This window comes from Scyliorhinus canicula, chromosome 4 (genome assembly GCF_902713615.1).
Source record: "Scyliorhinus canicula chromosome 4, sScyCan1.1, whole genome shotgun sequence".
NCBI lineage: Eukaryota > Metazoa > Chordata > Chondrichthyes > Carcharhiniformes > Scyliorhinidae > Scyliorhinus > Scyliorhinus canicula.
Window position 1 is genome coordinate 122,087,456 of NC_052149.1, and position 24,936 is coordinate 122,112,391.

A 24,936-nucleotide genomic window follows, 5' to 3' on the forward strand; every position below is an offset into this window, starting at 1 on the left:
AGCCAATGGAAGACAGACTGACCGCTGCTCCTGTGCGCCCTGAGTCACCATAGTCCCAACGATATTCAAAGGCTGACCAGTATAGGCCGGTAATCTTGCTTTGGTGTTGTGAAATGTCAACGGCATGATCCTTGCGCACGAGTCACCGAAATGTGCAACGGTCCACGATGGAGACAGAAGCTCCAGTGTCGATTTCCATTATCTCAAGATGACCATTGACCTGTAATGTGACCCGTATCTGTGCTACCTGTCACTGTCAACAGGGGTGGTACCAGGGGATTGGAGAGTGGCGAATGTCGTGCCCCTGTTCAAAAAAGGGAATCGGAATAACCCTGGGAATTACAGGCCAGTTAGTCTTACTTCGGTGGTAGGCAAAGTAATGGAAAGGATACTGAGGGATAGGATTTCTAAGCATCTGGAAAGGCACTGCTTGATTAGGGATAGTGAGCACGGATTTGTGAGGGGTAGGTCTTGCCTTACAAGTCTTATTGAATTCTTTGAGGAGGTGACCAAGCATGTGGATGAAGGTAAAGCAGTGGATGTAGTGTACATGGATTTTAGTAAGGCATTTGATAAGGTTCCCCATGGTAGGCTTATGCAGAAAGTAAGGAGGCATGGGATAGTGGTACATTTGGCCAGTTGGATAACAAACTGGCTAACGGATAGAAGTCAGAGAGTGGTGGTGGATGGCAAATATTCAGCCTGGAGCCCAGTTACCAGTGGCGTACCGCAGGGATCAGTTCTGGGTCCTCTGCTGTTTGTGATTTTCATTAATGATTTGGATGAGGGAGTTGAAGGGTGGGTCAGTAAATTTGCAGACGATACGAAGATTGGTGGAGTTGTGGATAGTGAGGAGGGCTGTTGTCGGCTGCAAAGAGACATAGATAGGATGCAGAGCTGGGCTGAGGAGTGGCAGATGGAGTTTAACGCTGAAAAGTGTGAGGTTGTCCATTTTGGAAGGACAAATATGAATGCAGAATACAGGGTTAATGGTAGAGTTCTTGGCAATATGGAGGAGCAGAGAGATCTTGTGGTCTATGTTCATAGATCTTTGAAAGTTGCCACTCAAGTGGATAGAGCTGTGAAGAAGGCCTATGGTGTGCTAGCGTTCATTAGCAGTGGGATTGAATTTAAGAGCCGTGAGGTGATGATGCAGCTGTACAAAACCCTGGTGAGGCCACATTTGGAGTACTGTGTGCAGTTCTGGTCGCCTCATTTTAGGAAGGATGTGGAAGCTTTGGAAAAGGTGCAAAGGAGATTTACCAGGATGTTGCCTGGAATGGAGAGTAGGTCTTACGAGGAAAGGTTGAGGGTGCTAGGCCTTTCCTCATTAGAACAGAGAAGGATGAGGGGTGACTTGATAGAGGCTTATAAGATGATCAGGGGAATAGATAGAGTAGACAGTCAGAGACTTTTTCCCTGGGTGGAACAAACCATTACAAGGGGACATAAATTTAAGGTGAATGATGGATGATATTGGGGGGATGTCAGAGGTAGGTTCTTTACCCAGAGAGTAGTGGGGGCATGGAATGCACTGCCTGAGGAAGTAGTTGAGTCGGAAACATTGGGGACCTTCAAGCGGCTATTGGATAGGTACATGGATTACGGTAGAATAATGGAGTGTAGATTAATTTGTTCTTAAGGGCAGCACGGTAGCATTGTGGATAGCACAATTGCTTCACAGCTCCAGGGTCCCAGGTTCAATTCCGGCTTGGGTCACTGTCTACGCGGAGTCTGCACATCCTCCCCATGTCTGAGTGGGTTTCCTCCGGGTGCTCCGGTTTCCTCCCACAGTCCAAAGATGTGCAGGTTAGGTGGATTGGCCATGATAAATTCCCCTTAGTGTCGAAAATTGCCCTTATTGTTCGGTGGGGTCATGGGGATAGGGTGGAGGTGTTGACCTTGGGTAGGGTGCTCTTTCCAAGAGCCGGTGCAGACTCAATGGGCCGAATGGCCTCCTTCTGCACTGTAAATTCTATGATAATCTACGATTAATCTAGGACAAAGGTTCAGCACAACATTGTGGGCCGAAGGGCCTGTTCTGTGCTGTAATTTTCTATGTTCTATGTACCTTTGGGGCCGTGATGCAGTTCAGCTGCATAAACAGTCCTCCTCATCCTGGGTGCCCACTTGCAAGACCCTGGTTCACGGCAATCACATCAGCTATTGTGGACGACATTCTCTAGCCAGAAATGGCAGCTCTGACCATCACAAGTTCTCCAACCACGCATTTGGCAATGTGGCCAGCTCTCCTTTTTATTCTCAGGAGAGTATCCCACTGGTTAGCGGTAGCTCCCGAGATCCTGATCCAGCTGTGGAACTGCCTCTGGGACTCCCCTTTTGGAGGAGGTCTGATCAGACCGGCACTATCCCCTGATGGAGAGGGAGTGTGAAACATAGGGCCGGCCAAACTATGGATGCCTTAGTCCATGAACCCTTGTAGCTCCAGCACTTCTTTCTCCACATGCTCTCAGGACGGTGAAAGCTCGATAGCCTGTTTCAAATCCAAGGTGGGCTCTGCCAACAGCTTCCTCTGAGTGGCTATGTTGTTTTATGCCACACACTAGCCTATCCCTCAACATCTCAGAGAGAGACGGCCTGAACCTGCAATGCTCAGCTAGACGAATTTGGTGAGTCAAGAGGTCAGTGACTGATTCACCGGGATACCGCACCGCCTTATTAAAACGATACCGCTGCATAATTACAGAACGCTTAGAGTCATAATGCTATGAAACCAAAAACGATCAGCTCATCAAAGGATTTGGAGTCCAGTACAGCTGGGTAAGTCAGACTCTTAATGATCCCAAAAGTCTGGGCCCCCAGGCGGTCAGGAGGAGGACTTTCTGACAGTCTTCCCGCAACATCCCATTCACCTGAAAAAATATACCACATGCGCTCCGCATACTGGTTCCAGTCTTCCAGGCCCGCATCAATGGCTTCCGACTTCCAGAATAGTGGCTGTTATGGCCCTAAGTCCTGGGATAACAAATTTGCAGCGGCTAGGCAGTTCCATGAGCGAGTCCGGAGTTTTCTTTTTCCCTCATCGGCAGTTTAGTAACTTGAGGAAGCCAGCGGTAAGAGAACAGAGATTTCTTTAATTTTTACATTAAAAAAAATAAATTTACAGTCCCTAATTCATTTTTTTCCAATTAAGGGGCAATTTTTAGTGTGGCCAATCCACCTACCCTGCACATCTTTGGGGGCGAAGCCCACGCAAACACGATGGGAATGTGCAAATTCCACACGGACAGTGGCCCGGGGCCGGGATTGAACCTGGGACCTCGGTGCCTTGAGGCTGCAGTGCTAACCACTGGGCCACCGTGCTGCAGTGAACAGAGATATATGTAACTATTTACAATAGTCTCCTTGAGGCAGCATCTCGCTCCCAGTACAGTCCTTGCTGAGAGAATTAACTACCACCAGGCCCTGCTTTGGGCCGGCTTTTATGTTCGATCGTATCAAACTCCAGCTGTGTGGCCTCCGCTCCCTATCTGGGAAGATCGTACTCCACCAGTCTGACAGAGAGATCAACATTGGTTTCCCTATTGTCCTCGTGGGATTACAACAGTAAGTATTAAACAAGAAATGATTGGAGGGTGTAACAAAGGCAATGTAGTAATTGTGGGGAGTTTAACTCTGCAGGTGTAGGTCACTTGGCCTCTTGAGCCTTCTCCGCCATTCAATAAGATCGATAAGACTGATTGTAACTTCAACCACACATTATTTCCAACCCCCGATAACCTTTCAATCCCTCATTAATCAAGATTCGATCCAGCCCTGCCTTAAAAATATTCAAAGGCTCAGCTTTCACTGCCTTTTGAGGAAGAGAATTCCAAAGAATCATGGCCCTCTGAGAGAAACAAAATCTCCTCATCTCTGTCATAAATGAGCGATGCTTTATTCTTAAACAGTGACCCCTAGTTCTAGATCCTCCAACAAGAGGAAACATCCTCTCCAAATCCACCCTGTCAATATCCCTCAGGATCTTAAAGGTTTTGATCAAGTTGCCTCTTACTCTTCTAAACTCCAGTGGATACAAACCTAATTCTTTCCTGGTATTAGTCCAATAAACCTTCTCTGAACTACTTAAAATGCATTTACATCTTTCCTTAAATAAGAAGGCTAACACTGTACAGTATTCCAGATGTGGTCTCGCCAATACCCTGTGCACCTCCCTACTTTTGTAATCCATTCCCCTCACAATGAATGATAGCATTCTATTAGCTATCCTAATTACTTGCTGTATCCGTATGCTTACCTTTTGTGATTCACAAGGGAAACACCCTTTTAGCATTCATCCTATCAAATATCAGCCCTGATTGAATGGTGAAGCAGACTCGATGGGCCAAATGGCCTAATTCTGCTCTTATGTCTTATGGTCTTTTGGTCTAAGCCTCCTTAGGGTATTTTATGCTTTAGTAAGATTGGTGGGTGGTAAATAGTGAGGAGGATACAGATTAATTCTTAGATTACAGGAGGATATAGACGGGCTAGTTAGATGGGCTGCTCGGTGGCAAATGGAATTCAACCCGGATAAATGTGAGGTGATGCACTTGGGCAGGGCAACAAGGCGAGGGAATACACAATGAACAGCAGGATTCTGGGAAGCACCGAGGATCAGAGAGACCTTGGTGTGCATGTACATGGGCCCCTCAAGGTGGCAGTCAGGTGGATATCATGGTTAAGAAGGCATACGGCATACTTTCCTCTCTTAGCCGAGGTTTATGGCGCAATTATCTGGAAACAGTTCTCAGTCTCGTAGCGAGCGGGAATTGCTGCGAGATTCCGGGTACTTGGCCCAACGCGGCCACCAACACAATTCAATGTTTAACGGGATCTAATCGGCTTTTCGCTGGAAATGAAGGCTGGCCAGCTGATTCGCTGGGACCGTGCTCGCCAGCTCCCCGCCAACAAGGTCAAACAGCATTTAAGCAGCACTTGCTCAGCCAACACTGGTCAGCAACACAATAATGGCGCCCAGGAGACCAGCCTCAAGATTTGGCGATGCCGACCTCAGGTGGCTCCTCGATGTGGTGGAGGCCAGTAGCAATGTCCTGTCTCCCCCGAGGGTCCTGGAGAGTCAGCCACAAGGCAGCCAGTGCTGCCTAGGATGAGGTTGTGGCGGTGGCTGTGAGCTTGAGGAGTGTGACGGACTGGGCTCCAGGGTAGGAAGAAGGTCAACAGCCTACACCGGGCAGTATGAGTGAGTAGATACCAATGCCCCCCCCTCCCCTCACCCCACTTGCACCCCCTCAAGGGAGCATCCACCCCCAACTCCCCATGCGACCCCCAGCCCTTCCTCCACCCCTCCCCCTTCAACCACCCCATCCCCTCCTTCACAACACCCACCCTCCCCCCACTGTGCGGCTGACAATGCCCCCTTTGTGTCTCCTCAGGAAAAGCTCTCCCATAATCATCGGGAGAGGGCCCAGATTGGCGGTGGGGTGCCTGACTTACGAATCCTCTCTTCCTTCGAGGAGCGGGCCCTGGAGCTGACCGGAGTGGCCAAGGCCAAATTGGTCACCCACACAGAGGCTGGCAGGTGCTGCAGAGGTGAGGAACCAGCAGACTCCACCTGGAGGACCTGTCAGACGTGAGTAGTGATTGCCTTACTGACTGACCCATCCCTCCCACTGACCACTTGTCCAGTCTCCCGCAGGACCCCCAGGGAATTTGCAATCGGGGTTAAGTGATCACTTGACACATTCCAAGTGGATTCCCGTGGGTAGGCGGTCCGTGTTGCATGTGGGCATCATTGCCTAGCATTCCGATCGCACCTTGATGCCTGGACACTGTGTGGGAGTTAACATCGGAACACCCAGGGAATGGGACATAGCTCCCAGGACATGCCCCGTGGGAGGGTGGGTGGGTGCTTCGGGAAGGACGCGTTGTCTGGAGAGACAGGGAAGGGTCTGGGGTTCAGCCCCCATTGTGGAAAAACGTGATCAGAATGGTTGTGCAAAAGTTTGTTTAATTTGCTGTAAAATACCCCATTTCTGAGAGTGCCACCCTCCCCAGTCCCCAACCCCACCCCCTACATAACCCCTTCCCCCTACCCCAGTGCCCTCAGTGGTGCTTAACGTGCCTGGCCCACCTAGCTCTACTACTATGTCTTGGTGTTTCCTCAGGATGCACATCTGAGGTGAGGGCAGCCAGCTCCTTACCTCATCCCGTGGCTTTCGCTGCCCCTGGCGGGCATCCTCTGGGGGCTCTGGGACCAGAGGGCCCCACCTCACTTGTCAACGACACATGCCGTGTCGCCCTGTCCCGTATGCTGACCCCGAGATGCGGCCTCATCAGAGGGGTGGAACTCTGGGGAGCTGGTGGACATCGTCGCAGCCCCATGGGACGGGTCCGGGTTGGCACTCTGCGCCCCCTCCTCCTGGTCGGTGCCCAGAGGGCCCTGATGTTCACCTTGGACGGAGGGCAGCTGGTTCGAGCCCCAGCTCCCCTGCATCATCTGACCCTGCCAGCCCTGGCGGTTCCCCATGGTCCGCACCATCGTGTCGGTGCCCTTGGCAATGCTCCTCAGTGACTGGGACACATCCCCCAGTAACTGAGCCATGCTCTACAGTGTCTCAGCCATGCCCACCTGCGACTGGGACAAGCTCTGCAGCGCCTCAGCCATGCCCATTTGAGAGTGGGGCACGTTCCACAGAGCCACATCAAGGTCAGCCTGGTACTGGGTGACAACCCCCAGTGAGGCAGACATACTGCCGAGACCCTCAGCCTTGGCCATCACCAACTGTGCGACGCCTTGGACACCTTCACTTATGGCGCCGACGTCATGCACCAGGCTCTCCGCTGCGGTTGCCATCATAGCAGTGTTGTCCTCTGTGCCACTCATTGCCAGCGCCATCTTCTGCACCCGTAGCCTTAGGGACTCCTCCAATCGGCTATGGATCTGCTGCAGTGATGCTGACATCTCCCTCTGAATATCCCGGCCACTCCCTATCATCCCCATCAGCTCCGGATAACTCTGTTCCAGAGGCTCAGCATCAGGCTGGGACCCAGCTGGGTCCTGGCATCCAGCAGATCTCTGACAGCTGTCTAGCCTGGGGGTTTCTGCATCCACCTGATGTACATCAGCAGCTGTGTGGTGCTCACCAGATTGTGCCCCAGAAGCCTGACCAACCTTCCCCACTGAGGTGTGTGTATCAGCGTTGGTGGAGGATGGGGGTAATAGCTGTGCCGTGACGATAACAGTTGCATCCTCGGAGTTCCCCTTCGAGGTGTTCTCCTTGGAGTCAGGATATGGGGCCGCCGGGGATGGGCCGTGCGGTCAGCTGCTGGACCTGCAGGAGAACGGACATGTGGTCAGTGGGAGGGATGGGTCAGTCAGTAAGGCAATCACTACTCACGTCTGACAGGTCCTCCTGAAAGAGCCTGATGGTTCCTCACCTCTGCGGCGTCCACCAGCCTCCGCGTGGGTGACTGTTCTGTCCTCGGCCACCCTCCAAGAAAGGAGAGTTGGACCGGTAAGTGGAGGTAGTGTGGAAGGGGGAGGGGTATGGAGGAAGGCTTGGGGATCACCTGGGGGGATGCTCCCATGAGGGGTTATGGGGTGGGACGTTGGTGTCTACTCACCTTTGCTGCCCGATGTAGGTCGTTGACCTTCCGACACTGGAGGTCAGTCCTTGTGGTCACACTGCCCGAGCTGACTGCTGCCGCCACCTCATCCCAGACAACACAGGCTGCCTTGTGGCTCACCCTCCGGGACCTTCGGGGAACAGAACATCCAGAACATCCCTCCTGGCCTCCACTGCTTCCAGGAATCTCCCCGGGTCAGCATCCTGAATCTTGGGGCTGGTCTCCTCGGCGCCATTGTTGTGAGCTGGCTGAGGTTGGCTGAGCTCAGTGTCTATGAAGCGGGGAGTTGCTCCCCTTGCTGCCATCTTGTTGGCTGGGATGGTGTGTGTGGGGAGTGAAGTGTGTATATGCGGCTACAGCTTGTCAGCCTCGCGAGTGGCAATCACTAATCCTGCACCGTTTCTTATTTGAATCGATTGTGTTCCGCGTGGCATCAGTGCCAGCCCCTTAAAGGTTGTTGAATCTGTCCAGGTGCGGCGCCAGCTTTACTGCCGTAAAAGTCCATGAATCCTGCCCCGGCTTCAACACTTTGTCTCAGGAACGGTGAATTCCACAGAATCTCTTTACTAATACAAATTTCCCTCAGCTCCTCACTAAGACTTGTTTTTCTCAGAACTTCCGACACATTATTCATGTCTTCCTTTGTGAAGACAGAAGCAAAGTACAATTTAGTTCCTCAGCCATTTCTTTTTTCCCTGTTATGAATTCCCCCGTTTCTGATTGTAAGGGGCCTACATTCGTTTTTATCAATCTTTTTCGCTTTACGTCCCTATAGAAACTTTTACAGTCTGTTGTTATGATACCGAGTTTATTCTCATACTGTATTTTCCTTTTCTTAATCAATCCCTTGGTCTGCCTTTGCTGAATTTTAAACTGTTCCCAATCCTCAGGTCGATTGCTTTTCCTTGCTAATTTGTATGCCTCTTCTTTGAATCTAATACTATCTCGAATTTTCTTTGTAAGCCATGGTTTGACTACAGTTCCCCTTCTACTCTTGCGCCAAACAGGAATAAACAACTTTTGGAGTTCACCTATTTGTTCCTTGAATGGCTGCCATTGCTTGTCCATTGCCCTTCTTTTCAGTAATGTTTCCCAGTTCATGATAGCCAGTTCATGCCTCATAACATCATCGTTACCTTTATTGAGGTTCAGGACGCTGGTCTCAGATTCAACTACCTCACTATCCACCACTATAGAGGATTCTACCATATTATGGTCACTCATCCCCAAGTGTTCTCTGACAACTGGATTGCCAATTAATCCTTTCTCATTGCACAACACCCAGTCCATGGTGGCCTGTTCCCTTGTGCGTTCCTCAACATATTGGTCCAGAAAACCATCCCGTATACAGTGGATAAATTCCTCCTCCATTGTACTGTGACTAATTTGACTTACCCAATCTATATGCATATTAAAAACACCCATAATCACAGATATTTCTTGATCACATGGTTCTCTGATTTCCTGTCTTATGCTATTCCCAACATTACCACTGCAGTTTGGTGTTCTGAATACCACCCCTATGAATGTTCTTTGCCCCTTGATGTTTCTTAGCTCGACCCAGACAGATTCCACATCATCTGTACTAATATCTTTCCTCAATATTGTATCAATCTCATCTTTAATCAACAATGCAACTCCACCGCCTTTTCCTTTCTTTCTAACCTTCCTAAAAACTGAATAACTCTCAATGTTTAGTTTCCATCATCCGTCACCTTGGAGCCATGTAGTTGGTATCTCCGTGATACCAACTATATCAGATCCCTTTACACCTATCTGCGCAACTCATTCATTCATTTCATTTTGAATGCTCCGCTCTTTCAGGTAAAAAAACCTTAAGACTAATCCTTTTCACGTTCCTTGTCCCGTCCGTACTATTTTTCTCAGTGTCATTTTATCTGATACAGGCCCTTGATTTCTCTGCCTATCTCTTTTCTTATTCTCCATTCTGTCTTTTTCTCTTGTTCTTGATTCCCCTGCTCTGAATCCTTATATTGGTTCCCATCCCCTTGCCATATTAGTTTAAACCCTCCCCAACCACTCCAGCAAGTCCCCCACCCCCCCTCCCAGGACATCAGTCCTTGTCCTGCCCAGTTGAAACCCGAACAGTTTGCACAGGCCCCACCTCCCTCAGAACTGATCCCAATGACCCAGGAATCTGAAACCCTCCCCCTCACACCATCTCTTCAGTCACGTATTAATCTGATACATCCTACTGTTTCTACTCTGACTAGCACTGGTAGTAATCTTGAGATCACTACCTTTGAGGTCCGACTTCCTAATTCCCCATATTCTGCTTTCAGGACCTCATCCTTTCTTTTAACCTATGTCATTGGTACCAATGTGCATCACGACAATTGGCTGTTCGCCCTCCCCCTCTAGAATGTCCTGTAACCAATCCGAGACATCCTTGACCCTAGAACCAGGGAGGCAACATACATTCATGGAGTCTCGTTTGCGGCCACAAAAACGCTTGTCCATTCCCCTTACAATTGAATCCCCTACACCTATTGCATTCCCAATTTTATTCCTCCTCTCTGCAGCTGAACCAACTGTGCTGCAACGAATTTGGCTGTTGCTGCTTTCCCCTGAGAGGTAATTCCCCTCAACAGTATCCAAAGCGGTATATCTGTTCTGCAGGGGAATGGCCACAAGAGATTTCTGCACTGCCTGCCTCGCTCTCTTGCTCTGCCTAGTGGTCACCCGTTCCCTTCCTGCCTGTGGAACCTGAGCCTGCAGTGTGACCACTTCTCTACACGTGCTATCGTTTGACTCCAAGAAACACCCATTTAACCTGGGGTTGCCTAGGGATGAGTTAAGAAGCAACGAGTAAATAAAAAGCTAATTGCAGTGGGGTTGTGTTTTCTGTTTGGTCGTTCAGAACACATTGAGAATTCTAATGAGGGAAGGCAAGTGTCTGCATGGGTTTATCCAGGTGCTCCGGTTTCCTCCCACAAGTCCTGAAAGACGTGTTGTTAGGTAATTTGGACATTCTGAATTCTCCCTCCATGTACCCAAGCAGGCGCCGGAACGTGGCGACTGGGGGCTTTTCACAGTAACTTCATTGCAGTGTTAATGTATGCCTACTTGTGACAAAGATGATGATGATTATTATTATTATCATTAATTCTACAAAACTGAAGCCAAGCTAGAAAGATCATGCAATTGCATGTGATCCCACATTTCTGTGGAAAATAATGCGAGTGCTTAAAACCATGCGAAGCATTTCTTTGTTATATCGACTACTTAAAGCAAAATTTACATTTTTATTTGAAAAATCTTTCACCTGTTAATTACTGTTTGAATTCTGTTGATTGCAGTTGGTTTGTTACAGTACGAGTTTTACAAAGTGAAATCTTGCCTCATCGGTTTTCTTTCTGTTGGTTTCCGCAAAGGGGATTCCTTTCTTTTGCAAGTCTATGGGGGTCAAAATGCTATACACACAGACACAATCACATACCGAGCCACAGACACAAGCACAAACACACACATGTTCACACAGTCATAGCTACACAGAGATACAGCCACACATATAGACGAAGCAGTGGACATTTTGGACCAACTGGAATTTCTCTCACTCTCTGCCCCATTTCTGCATCACATCATATCTGGAGTAGTAAACCAGCCATAATGAAGCATAGCCTACAAACAGCTGGATAGAACTCTGATTGCAAGTTGGTCTAGGCAGTGGTACCTTCTGAGGAGCCATTATTCACAATGGATAGAGGGGAAGGGGATTCCAGTATAAACGTGACATCCCGAAAGCTATGGGTAGCTCCACAGAGGCCGGCTGACTTTAGCCGACCTGGTAACCTTGATCTGTAACCAGTTTTTATTTAACAACCGTTGGTTACATGCTTACCCTTACAGGATGGCACTGAAGTAGGAACGGCGCCAAATCTGGGCAGGCTTTTTAGCGCCCAGATAACCGCAGACACATTGATGCCAATGTGTCCAGGCACATGCATGTGTGCACATTAATGAACCAATTCAAACAACAGCAAAAGACCCACACACACACTCAAAAACATACACACACTCACAACCACACACACTCACACACACACACAAACACACAAACTCACACACACACACAAACACACTCACAAACGCGCGCACACACACAAACTCACACACACTCACAAACACACACACACTCACAAACACACACACTCACAAATTCACACACACTCACAAACACACACACACTCACAAACACACACACACTCACAAATACACACACACTCACAAAGAGCACAAGAAGCATTTAAATTTCATCGAGACCTAGAACGGTGGCAGGAAAACCAGCCAGGCCCCTGCCCCTCGACCACTATTGCAACAACCATCATGCTCACTCTTAATTTGCCTTTAAGCACAGCTCCAGAAACCCAGTGGATGCACAGGACGTTAAGTTAAGGCCTAATCAGGTGCATTGTGTTCATTCTTGATCTATTTGTTTTGTTTTTTTGTCACCTTTTTGGTTCCTCCCTGAACCTTCAGCAGGGAAAACAAGCCAACGACAAAGCAGGAACCTCTCCGAAATCCCCTCTCCCTCCACCACCTCCTCCTAACCCCAGTTCTGCCCTCACCTGCACAGCTATGGCACTAGTGCTGCCTTGGCAGTCAGTGACTAGGTGCTGAACACAAAAAGGAAGACCCTCTGCAATTCAACGCCCAACGCTAACCCCATTCTGCATTCCCTGCTGATAGTGGACCCTCAGAGACCTTCCAGGGGACAAGATCTCTCTCCACAAACACTTGTGTGCGTTGACTTAAACTACTTCACTGGAAGCTCTGCAGTAGGGAGTTCTCTATCCTGCAAGTGGGGACTCCCATTCTGACAGGGTTGCATGGACAGGGTTCCACAGGACTCAGGACACTGAAAACAGATGCATCCAACTTCCTACGCACACGGGGAGATCAGAGTTTCATCCTTTTGGAAGGGTACTGTCCTCCAGATGGCCTGGATGGGAGGTCCACCATTTGAAACTTTCCTTAAAGCCAAATTCTTCCAACTAGCTTTTGCTGACTTATCCCACTATCTTCTTACATGGCTCAGTATCAAATTGAATTTGACCACATTCCTGTGAAGGGAGGTTTGGCTATGATAATTGCACTATATAAGTGTTGAGAAAATGGGGGTAAAAGGATGTAAGGCAAAGAAAGAGGTTGAAGTTAACAGGTGAACAAAGTTCACAGACACATTCAGAAGTGTAAGAACAACCCTAGCAGAACGTCCCGAACATGAGGGCAGCGTTCACATCCATAGGGTTGCTTGTCCTTCCTGGAGGCAGCTTTGGTGATGGGCGAGACATGAAGATCACCTGGAGACTGAGGTCGAGAAGGGCAACAGATGAAGTGTAGGTTTGCAACCATCTTCTCCAACTGTTCAAGCTTGCATCATCTGTGGCAATGTAATGGGAGTGGTGGGTCTGGCTCTGACCAAAGCACTGAAGGAGCACTGGCTTAGTATCAGTCCAAAGAGTTCTGCCCTTAACATTCAATGCCAAGGTATGGGATTATTGCCCTGTCCAAGAATATAGGTTAGCCATTCCAATTCTCTCCCCACACCCAGTGGTGCACTAAGACAGACCTTGGTCTGTTTCCATAACTCGTAATTCCTGTCACCAGAGGTTTATGGCTTGAGGGGCACCACTCCAAATCAAGCATGGTTGACCAGGAGTCTCCACCACACTAACCACCAGCCACTGGTGTGTTTCGAAGGATTTGCAGGTTGACACTCAACCAGTTTGACCACGTTATGAACGCACTTTCTTTGGCCATCAAGGGACTCGAACACGGAGCTACTGGCTCAGGAGCAGGGATGCTACCCACTGCGCCACAAGACCTCTTCTGGTTAGCCGTGGCACCGCCATTAATGTAAAAGTTTCCATCCAGTTCTCAATATCTATAGTTGAATCACCATCTATTTGTTATGGTGAGTGGTGAATAAAACATTTCTAAAGCGCCGGCCAGACCTCAGCTGTGGGCTTTTGCATTTCATTGGAGACATCACACACTTTAGGAAGGATGAATAGATTTGGAGAGGGCGCGGAGAAAATGTAGCAAAGTGGTAGCAGGGATGAGAGCCTTTAGATATGTAGTGATATGTAGATATTTGAGAAGAATGTTTGCTCCAAAGAAGATTGAGGGAAGATTTAAGTGAGGTGTTTGAAAGAGTGATGGCTTTTGGAAGAATTATTTCTAATGGCATGAGGGCAGTAACATGAGGACACAGAGTTAAGATCGTAGAAGCTGGGGAAAAATGAGAAGAAGAATTTTACACAGCAACATATTATGATCTGAAGAGAACTGCCTAAAGATGGAGAAGTGCAGTTAAGGGTAATTTCCATAAGGAAATTGCATGTTTAATCGAACAAGGAAATAAGCAGGACTATGAGGGCGGAGAAGGAAATTGCGGCCAATTGCCAGGAAATTCTGTTCAACTTCAGTGAAACACTCAGCTGGCGAGGCGTGTCCAATTCTGCAGGTGAAAGCTTTGGTGAGGGTTCAGAAAAGATTGATTAGAATGGTTCCAACAATGAGGGACTACAATGACATGGTTTAACAGGAGAAGTTGGGCTTGTTGTTCACAGAGCAGAGAAGACCCAGTCGACAGCTGACAGAGGTACTTAAAATCATGAAAGATTTTAATTGGATAGATAAAGGGAATCTATTTCCAATGGCTGAATGAGGAGCCACAAATTTATAGTAATTGATAAAAGGACCAGAGTTGGCACCAGGAAAAGCTTCTTTAAATAGCCAATGGTTCGGATTTGGAATGATAATGAGTTGGATTCTGAGTCAATAAGGAGACTTTGATAAGGAATTGGATTCATACCTGAAGGGCAAGAACTGCAGGGGAATGGTGAAAGAGTGGTACCAACTAGATTGAAATTTGAAACAACTGACACAGGCACAATGTATGAATTGGGCTCTTTCCATACTGTCCAATTCTGGGATTAGCTAGCTTTTCCAAAGAGCTAGCATAGGCATGATGTGAAGAATGGCCTCCTTCATTGCTGTTTTCATGAAATTGCTGGCCATGACGTTTTAAGGTATCCTCACAATACTCTCGGTTTCACAATTCCGAAACGATCTTTTAAAGTGCAACGAGTGTTGAGCAGGTAAATAGAGCCACCCCTTTTTATACTGCCAGGTCCACATACAGTGAGGAGAAGAACCAGTTACTCTGCTTCTCATGATGTTGGCTGGGGCAACGGACATAGGCTTGGAGAATTCCCTATTCTTCCTGGGATCGGAATGGGCAGGTTCCCTCAACACCACATTACATGCTCAAGTCCGAGACTGAGGTTGAACTCAAAGAGATATTGATGCAGGAGTTCCTCAGAGCTGTATCCTTTGGGCAGCCATCTTTAGCTCCTTTAGCAATGTTTTTCTCTCCAGCGTAAGGATTGATGTTGTTTGTTGATGGTTGGACAACACTCTGATAATGAAGCAACCACTTTTAGTCTGCAGCAGGAACTGGACAACATAAAGGCTTAACGATGCAAGTGGCAGGTAATATTCATGTAACAAAGAATTTGTTAATAATCATCTCCGACAACAATGCAGCCCAAAAAGCTGCTCCTAGCATTCAAGATCACCACCATCCCTATAACGCCCCCCCCCCCCCCCCCCCCCCCCCCCGCCCCAGCCCCGAACATCTTAGGGATCATGAGTTTAACTGGATCAGCTCATACACAAGATGGCCACCGGAGCTGGGCAGAGGCTATGATCTTAGAGCTCACTGAGTTGCCTTCTGTCCACCCCCCCCCCCCCCCCCACACACCCCCACAAAAAACCTCCATACTTTCTACATATCTGAAATCAGAAGCATAATGTAATGCTCATCACTGCTCTGAATGGCTATGGCCGCCACAGTGTACCTGAGGCCCTACACCTCAGGTCAGAGTAAGCCACCTGATCGGCATCCTTAGATTGGCCTCAAGATCCTGAAATGGTCTGCTGCAGGTCATTTCCTCCAAATCTAGCCTCAAATCAAATGCAACTGGGCAGAATTTGCTATCTTTGAGCCCTCGTTAGATATCAGTGTCAATGAGAGATGGGGCTACAACTGTTCAGTATGCTGCATACACAAGGCTTCACACTGACAGTAGACATCTCTCCTTTCTTATTCATTCTGGGGATGTGGGTGTTGCTGCCTGGGCCAGCATTTATTGACCTTCCCAATTGCCTCGGCCCTTGAACTAAGTGGCTTGCTGGACCATTTAAGAGTCAGCCACATAGAATCCCTTCAGTGCAGAAGGAGGCTATTCGGCCCATCGACCCTCTGAAAGAGGATCCCACCCAGATTCAATCCCCCTTCCTATCCCAGTAACCCCACCTAATCTACACATCTTTGGACACTACGGGGTAATTTTTTAGCATGGCAAATCCACCTAACCGCACATCTTTGGACTGTGGGAGGAAACGAGAGCACCCGGAGGAAACCCACGCAGACATGGGGTGAACGTGCTAACTCCACACAGAAAGTAACACAAAGCCAGAATTGACCCCAGGCCCCTGGCACTGTGAGGCAGCAGTGTTAATCAATGCTAACCATGTTGCCTGTGGGTCTGGAGTCACATGTAGGCCAGACCAGGTAAGGGCAGCAGATCGCCTTCCTCAAAGGGACTTTAGTGAACCAGATGGGTTTTTAATGACAATCGACAGTGGTCATCATTAGATTTCTACTGAATTCAAATTTCACCATCTGCCATGGCAGAGTTTGAACATTACTCTGGGTCTTTGGGTAACTAGTTCTGTGCCAATGCCGCCACACCACCATCTCCCCAAAAATGCCTCATTCTTAACTAACAAAAGAACTCAATGAGCGCCCTCTCTGTAACTTGCTGTTGCTTGTCTTTCCGGTGGTTTGATAAAGAGTACTTCAAAGTATAACCTCTGATCCATGAAACTGACATACATCGTCATTCCTCAGTCACAGCCAAGGAGTCATACAGTACAGAAGAGGCACTTCAGCCCATCGAGTCTGCACTGACAAAACTACTTTAATCTACACTTTCTAACATTTGGCCCATAGCCTTGAATGATTTGACATTTAAAGTGCTCCTCCAGATACTTTTTAACGGTTGTGTGGTTTCCTGCCTCTACCATCCTCCCAGGCAGTGTCTCCCAGACTCCCATCATCCTCTGGGTGCAAAGATCTTTCCTCAACTCCCCCTTAAACCTCCTGCCTCTCACCTTGAAATTATGGCCTCTCATTATTGACCCTTCAACTAAGAGGAACAATTGCTTCCTATCCACCCTGTCCATACCCTTCAGTATCATACACCTCAATCAGGTTGCCCCTCAACCTTCTCTGCTCTGAAAGAAAACAACCCAAACCTATCTAGCCTCTCTTTATAGTTCAAGTGCTCCATCCCAGGCAACATCCTGGTGAACCTCCTTTGCACCTCTCCAGTGCAATCACACCCTTCCTATAGTGAGGTGACCAGAACTGCACACAGTACTCCAACTGTGGCCTAACCAAAACCCTCTTCAACTCCAACATAACTTCCCTGCTCCTCTAATCTATGTCACGACTGGTAGCGGCTAGTGTCCCATATGCCTTCTTAACTACCTGATAACCTGTCCTGCTGCTTTCAGTGATCTGTGGAAAAGCACTCCAAGATCCCTCTGTTTCCTCTGAGCTTCCTTGTGTCCTGCCATTCATTGGGTACTCCCTTGTCGTGTTACTCCTTCCAACGTGCATCACCTCGCGCTTTTCAGGGTTAAATTCCAGCTTGCACTGATCTGCCCATCTGACCAACCTGTCTATGCCTTCCTGTATGCATTATTCTGATGGTGAGTAAGGCAAGGGAAATGTGGACATGTGACTTCTCAAAGCTGGTTGATCAGAGGTTCTGTGTTGTAGTCCTTGTGGATGTAGGTGTCACAGTGGATGGCAGGAAATGAAAATGAAAATCGCTTATTGTCACAAGTAGGCTTCAAATGAAGTTACTGTGAAAAGCCCCTAGTCGCCACATTCCGGCACCTGTTTCGGGAAGCTGGCATGGGAATTGAACCGTGCTGCTGGCCTGCCTTGGTCTACTTTAAAAGCCAGCTTTTTAGCCCTGTGCTAAACCAGCCACTGAACATCCTTATCAGGAGCACCAGTGGTTGTTGAAGACAATAAACAAAGCGATAACTCTGTTAAAGAAGCACTGCCTGGCAAAGAAACTGAGGATGCAGACGGCACAGTAGCATGATCAATGGACTGAGGAGAGATAATAATGATGAATGAAGCTTATGGGTTCCTGCTTCAAAACTCGTAGTCAAGATTAAAGTTCGAATGAGCTCTGAGGGACAATTGCGTTGTCTGCAGAACCTTCCTATTGATGAGGAGTTGAACTGAGGTGATGCCGGGAGATGTTGGAGATGCCATTTTGAAAGAACATGGAGCACGACATGCCCCAGCATCAAAAGCAAAGAAACTGGTTATCCATCTCTTCAGTATTTGAGGGCGGGTTTTGCTGTGCGCAGAATGGTTGTTAATGGTGCTACCACTAAACCACCAGTCCTCAAACTATGAAAATCACAGAGAGGTGCTCCATCAATGCAGGTCTTTCTTGCGATGAGATTGAGAAAATGCTTTTCTTCTGTTCCTCTGTCACCTCGAGAGATTGAAGAGATTGCAGAGGCCTCCCTGTCTCATTGGAGACTCCCTGAATCCTGTTCATGAAGCCTCGTTGAAGCCAGACCAGCAAGTGGTTATCAGATGGGGCAATGCTCAATGTGCAGATGAACAGCAGGGTAATGTAGTTATTGGGTCTAATTTCAGGAACTGCTAACCAATGGCTGAGAAAGCAGCGCAAGGTTTGATAGCTGTGCAGGGGGAATCTATGACCCTGGGCCCACACACCTCTCCTCCCACCTCCAGTTCTAATATCATGCAGGCTTATTAATCCATACCCAGATACTATTTAATTTAAATGCCAACTACCAAATTACAACTGTGCACAAGCTGAAAGGTCACTTAACATTGTAGTGATTTCTATCGGGTTTAATGAAACACCTACTGGTGTGAGAATGTGCAACCGATTGATCCAGTCTCATGATACACTATTAGCTTCTCATCTTTGGAATTGAATATGCCAAGCCCCTACTATCTATCAGAGAAGATAATTGCATGCTGATGACGACCAAAATCTAATGGACCACAGTCACTCACGCCCAACCATGAACCATGACTACTGTAGGGCAAAACTGCTTGGCGCAATGTTTTCTTGGCTGGCCTCAGGAAGAATTATGAGGCATCCTACAATGACAATTGACCTTTCAGCTTCTCCATCATCGCAATGAGACGGGGTGGAGATGTCCTTGAAGAGTTGTTCAAATTGGGAGATCTGATTAGTGCCTGGCTGTGCAAAGTGGCCCATAAACACTCACCAGTGGAGTTGGGAGTGGACGGGGAGTTGGCTTGGCTTCCATGAGCTGTCGCGTTTGTCGCAGTTACCGCTGTTTTGGCGGCATACAGATTTGCCTCCTCCTGGAACTTGCCTATGTTTTTCTTGTACCGGATTCGCTTGTTACCAAACCAGTTTGATACCTGCCAGGGGGAGAGGGATTGAGAAAGAAACAAAAAAAGGAAAAGCCATCAGTGTGCGGTGGTAAGTAGACAAGCCGACGTTCAGGGTGTGCCATTCACTGAGGCTAGTTAGTTTTTAACATGGCAGTACAACATCGAGGCTTTTGCATCTCATTATTTGCTTTTGATATATGGTCTATTCAGCTGAGCATGCTATTGGGTGGATCAGATTGTTTGATTTGGGACTGTTTCACAAATGACGGCCCAACTGCCACATAAAGCTGGTCCTTGAACAGAACAAAACTCTTCTGGAAGCCTAGCTTCAATGACTATTTCTCATAATATTTTAGTCGCAATGTCCATACAACTGCAATTTGGGAACTATTTCAAATGGACAACGAGGTACGGGCTCTCAAAATGAGCTGGAGGGAACTTATTTGATGGGGCCCAGGAACTAAGGTAGAGGATCATTGAGGGTCTTACAGCAATGGTCTATCCTGGTCGGTATTTATCATCTCACTGTACGTCTGAGTAGGTTCATTATGAATGTGAAGGATTGTAATGGAGCTCTGGCAACAGTTTACTGTACAATCCCATTGCTCAATTGTCTTATTATGTCAAGGAAGACCATGAGGTTCTGGCCAGCATTTATCCCTCAATCAACATCATGAAAACGTTATCTGCTCATTACCACATTGCGGTTTGGAAGAGTGTGCTGTGGTCCAATTGTCTGCACCATTTCCTATGTTAAATCAGTGGCTACACTCCAAAGGTATCACTGAAAAGGGAGAGATTTTGTTGAAGTTTTTCATCCTGCATTAATCAGGACAAACACGAGAACAGAAGAATACAGTGCTGAATGGTTGGCAAGTAGTGGCTTACTACACTTGCTAGAAACAACATGCAATTCATACACATGGCCCCGTTTTGTGCAAACACAAGGAATGTGTTCAAGCCTTGCACCTTTTTGAATTGCCCAGGTGCTTGGGGAACCTATAGTTCCTCGTTCCTCTCTCCATGCCAATATCTCGATCAATGAATCTCAACTTCCCAACCAATCAGCACCCGATTCTTCTTTAGTATATATATTGTTGCGATTGCTTGAAATTTGTTATTCTTGATGAGTGTGGGATGAAAAGCTTCAGTAACATGTCTCTCTTTTCAGCAATGTTCAAGTTCTGTACTTCAAAAGCACGTCATTGGCTGTAAGGTACTTTGAGGTGTCCTGAGGTAACGGAAAGCACTATATAAATGCAAATTCTTTCTTTCATATTTGCTGCTTGCTGCCCGGGAGGAACTTCAGCAAGTCACAAGGTGCTCACTATTTGAACTACGATATATTATTGAGTCATTGAAGTTAATCAGAATCAGAGAAGGTGATTAACTGGAATATATTGGAGTATATTTTTAAATTCAGGAATAACCTGAGCTTGCAGACGGGAATCTAAACACGAAGCTACCAGAAGTACGGGAGGAGGTGGTGACACAGCGGTATTGTCTCCCAGAGTAGTAATCCAGAGACCAAGGGCAAAATTTGGGGATTGAGGTTCAAATCCCACCATGGCAGATGGCGAAATTTGAATTCAATAAACAATCTGGAATTTTAAGTCTAAAGCCATTGTTGATTGTCATAAACTTGCCGTCCTTACCTGGAGTGACTTGAGAACTGCACCAGCCCCCCCCCCCCCCACCCCAACAGCAATGTGGTTGACTCTTTAAAGTGTCCTATGAAATGGAGGCAGTTGGGGATGGGCGATAAATGCTGGCCCAGCTAATGACACCCTCATCCCATGAACAAATTTTCGAAAGGTTGTAATGGCAAACACAGAGCAAAGAACAGTACAAGACAGGAACAGGCCCTTCGGCCCTCCAAGCCTGTGCCGATCATAATGCCCGTCTAAACTAAAACCTTCTGTACTTCTGGGGTCTGCATCCCTCTACTCCCATCCTATTCATGTATTTGTCAAGATGCCTCTTAAATTTCACGACCTTCTTCCACCACCTCTCCTGGCAGCAAGTTCCAGGCACTCAGCACCCTCTGTGTGAAAACCTTGGAAACACTCGGATATCAGGTAAGACAAATTGTCTTGGTGCCACAGCTGTTTATGAGCTTGCTGCACAGGTCCATACTTGGTGATGGAAAGGTCTAGCAGGTAATTCAGCCTATTCTGCTATTAAATAAGATCATTGCTAACCATTGCTCACCACTTGTACCTTTACACCTTGGTTTCTCAACTCTTAATACCCTGACCAAACAAAAATCTGTCAATTTTCACCACCTCCTCCCGTACTTCCGGCAGCTTCGTGTTTAGATTCCCGTCCATGCTTAACATTCCAGGCCCAAAACACTCATTCCAGGTTAAGCAGCGTTTCACTTGCACCTCTTTCAATTTGGTCCACTGCATTCGCTGCTCCCAATGTGGTCCCCTCTATATCGGAGAGACCAAACGCAGACTGGGTGATCGCTTCGCTGAGCACCTTCGGTCAGTGAGCATTCAGGACCCTGACCATCCCATTATTTCCCATTTTAACACAAGGCCCTGCTCCTATGCCCAGATGTCTGTCCTTGGCCTGCTGCAATGTTCCAGTGAAGCTCAACTCAAACTGGAGGAACAAAATCTCATCTTCCGGTTAGGCACGCTGCAGCCTTCCGGTCTCAACATCGAACTAAGGGCAGCACGGTGGCGCAGTGGACTAGCCCTGTTGCCTCACGGCGCCGCGGTCCCAGGTTCGTTCCCGGCTCTGGGTCACTGTCCGTGTGGTGTTTGCACATTCTCCCTGTGTTTAAGTGGGTTTCGCCCCCACAACTCAAAGATGTGCAGGCCAGGTGGATTGGCCACGCTAAATTGCCCCTTAATTGGAAAAAATTGATTGGGTACTCTAAATTTATATTAAAAAAAACATCGAATTCAATAACTTCAGATGATTAGCTCTACCCCCACCTCGACCCATTTGTTTCAATCCCACATCATTTTAACTGTCTTTTGCCATTTCTTTTTCTCTTGTCTTTCTTTATATATATTTACCCCCCCCCCCATCTTATCTGCCTTTCCTGACCCTTTCTCCCCTTTGCTTCCCCGTTCCCCTCCCCGCACATCTACATCTGTCACAGTTTACCCTCTGTTGGTTTCTCTGCTGTTTGACCTTTCACACCTTTTATTCTCCCTGGGGACTGCCATTAGCACTCTTTCCCTTGGTTTCTGTGGCCATTAACACCGGGTTTCGCTGGGTTTCTGTGGCTATGACTCATCTTTCATTCTCACTCCACAGTATAAATATTTCCCACTTTCTCTGTCTTTTAGCTTTGACAAAGGGTCATCTGGACTCAAAACATTAGCTCTTTTGTCTCCCTACAGATGCTGGCAGGCCTGCTGAGATTTTCCAGCATTTTCTCTTTTGGATTCAGATTCCAGCATCCGCAGTAATTTGCTTTTATTTAAACAATCTTTAAATTTCTGTTTTGAAATTTTCAATTGAACCTTCCCAGCCTCAAGAACCTTTTGAAGGAGAGAATTCTGGATTTCCATTATCCCTTATGTGAGGAAGTGCTTGCTGGCATCACCACTGAACAGCCTCGCTCTAATTTTAAGGTTTTGTGCACTTGTTTTTGACTCCTACACCACAGGACATGGTTTGTCTCAATCTACCCCATTGAATTCTTTGAACATCTTACATACTCCCAACTGGATAACCTTTCAATCTTCAATACTCAGGGGAATACAAGCCTATATTACCTGTCCATGTAATTTAACCATTTACCTGAGTATTATTCTGCTGATTCTATGCTGCATCCTTATCCAAGGCCGACGTACTCTTCCTAAGGTGAGGGACCCAGAACTGAACACAGAACTTCAGAGGGGATTAGTACCAGGTAGTAGATTTAATCACAAGATCTACTAAATGGACATATCTCTCCCAAGGAAGTGTCTCCACGTCTCACCATTAGGGGAAATTATAGCTCTCTTAACCTTTGTTGACATGTTCACTTTGTCACCACTTGCACCTTCACTTTGGCAGAGGTTAGGGTTTATGTCCGAACACATATCAATGATCTTAATAGAGGATTGCAGCAAAACCACTAACACAGTGAAGCAAATTGAGACTGATGGCCAAGACACATAGAATGCAATATTGATGTGGGGAAGTTTAGCTACTGAACTTTTGTTCTAGCTTCTTTGAGTACAGCTACAACGCTGGCATCTACCCGGCAACCCAGGACTCTTGTGTGTGCCAGCAACGGCTGGTTTATTACAGTGGGCTAAACAGCTGGCTTGTAATGCAGAGCAAGACCAGCAGCGCGGTTCAATTCCCGTACTGGCCTCCCCAAACAGGCGCCGGAATGTGGCGACTAGGGGCTTTTCACAGTAACTTAATTGAAGCCTACTTGTGACAATAAGTGATTATTAATTAGGAAAGGACAATAAATGCTGGCCTAGCCAGCAACATCCACATCCCACAAATTAATTTTTTCGAAATCATGGACAGAGGTCACAATGCGGAAAGCGGAGGTCTGAGCAGCTGAAAGGGGCACACCCTCGATTCCTGGAGTTTTGACGTGACTGAGAAACAAGAATTGCTACCACTGGAGGTTCAGGCACACTCTGGACCATAGCCATATAGCTGAGCCACTGACCGGAGAGGTCTAATCCGTCAAAAGCTGAACACTGCTCTGTGTACAGACCCTGATCCCATCTGTGATTATGATTGGTGGGTTTTCACAATGCATCAGGAAGAAGGGTTGGGGATGAAGTTATTGAGCCTGAGGAGGCACGCTCTGCCATTTATCTAAATTGTCCTACGGAATTCAATCCGGAAATTTCCCTACGGAATTCAATCCGAGGTAATTCATTTGGGTAGAGCAAAGAAAAATAAAGATAGCGAACATTCAAAAAATGGGACGGTAGTGAGAGGGATTGAGGAAATCAGAGACCTTAGAGTGCATGTCCACAAGTTCTTTTTAAAATTTTTTATGGGATCTGCATGTCACTGGCTGGGCCCATCCTTAAGGGTATTTAATTGTCAACCACATTGCTATGGATCTGGAGTCACATTTAGGCCAGACCAGGTAAAGATGACAGTTTTCCTTCCCTCAAGGACAGTGAACCAGATTGTTTTTTTATGACAACCAACAATGGTTTCATGCTCACCTTTCAGACGTTTTTATTGAATTCAAATGTCAGCATCTGCCGTGGCGGGATTTGAACTCAGTGACTTTGGGTCACTGGATTACTAGTCCTGTGATAATATCACTACGCCACTGCCTCCCCTTGACGGTGGCAAGACAGGTGGTCTGGAAAGCATATGAAATGCTTTCATTTATTGGGCGAGGTATTGAATATAAAAGCAGTGATGCTGTGGTGATATGATTTGCATAGCTGTCTGCCATTGGGGCAGAACACCGGCTTACCATTGGCCCTGGTCGGTCATGTGCCTCTCGACCGATTGGTTGAGGCCAGTCATGTGACAGCTCTCCGATTGGTCGAGAGGCTGAGTTAACCACGCCTCCTTACCGAGGTATAAATAGTCGAAACGCCCGGTGGTCGTCCATTTTATTGTAGACAACCGCAGGGCTAAGTTCTAGCTTATTAAAGCCTAACTTTTGTATAGCAACTCGTCTCTCATGCAATTGATGGCTCATCAGATGCAATGATGGAACTGTATAAATACTGATTAAGTCACAGCGGGAGTTTTGTGTACAGTTCTGGTCACCGCATTACTGGAAGGACATAATTCCATTGTTTAAAAATTGCGGCTATGAGGAGTGTTTGGATAGGCTGGGCTGCACAAAGTTATGATAGGAAAGACTTGTTTCC

The 24,936-nt window shown here is 47.3% G+C and overlaps 1 protein-coding gene across 4 annotated transcripts in view; it reads right to left on the reverse strand.

Moving 5' to 3' along the window:
- The window catches only part of LOC119964936 (pre-B-cell leukemia transcription factor 1-like), a 592,307-nt gene that overhangs the window by 83,528 nt on the left and 483,843 nt on the right, over positions 1-24,936 (reverse strand). For 3 of the 4 annotated variants that reach the window (XM_038795141.1, XM_038795139.1, XM_038795138.1), the window contains one exon: positions 18,985-19,144. In XM_038795141.1, coding sequence (XP_038651069.1) covers positions 18,985-19,144 — 160 coding nt within the window. The remainder of the gene's footprint in view (positions 1-18,984; positions 19,145-24,936) is intronic. The other variant, XM_038795140.1, reaches the window with a different exon arrangement.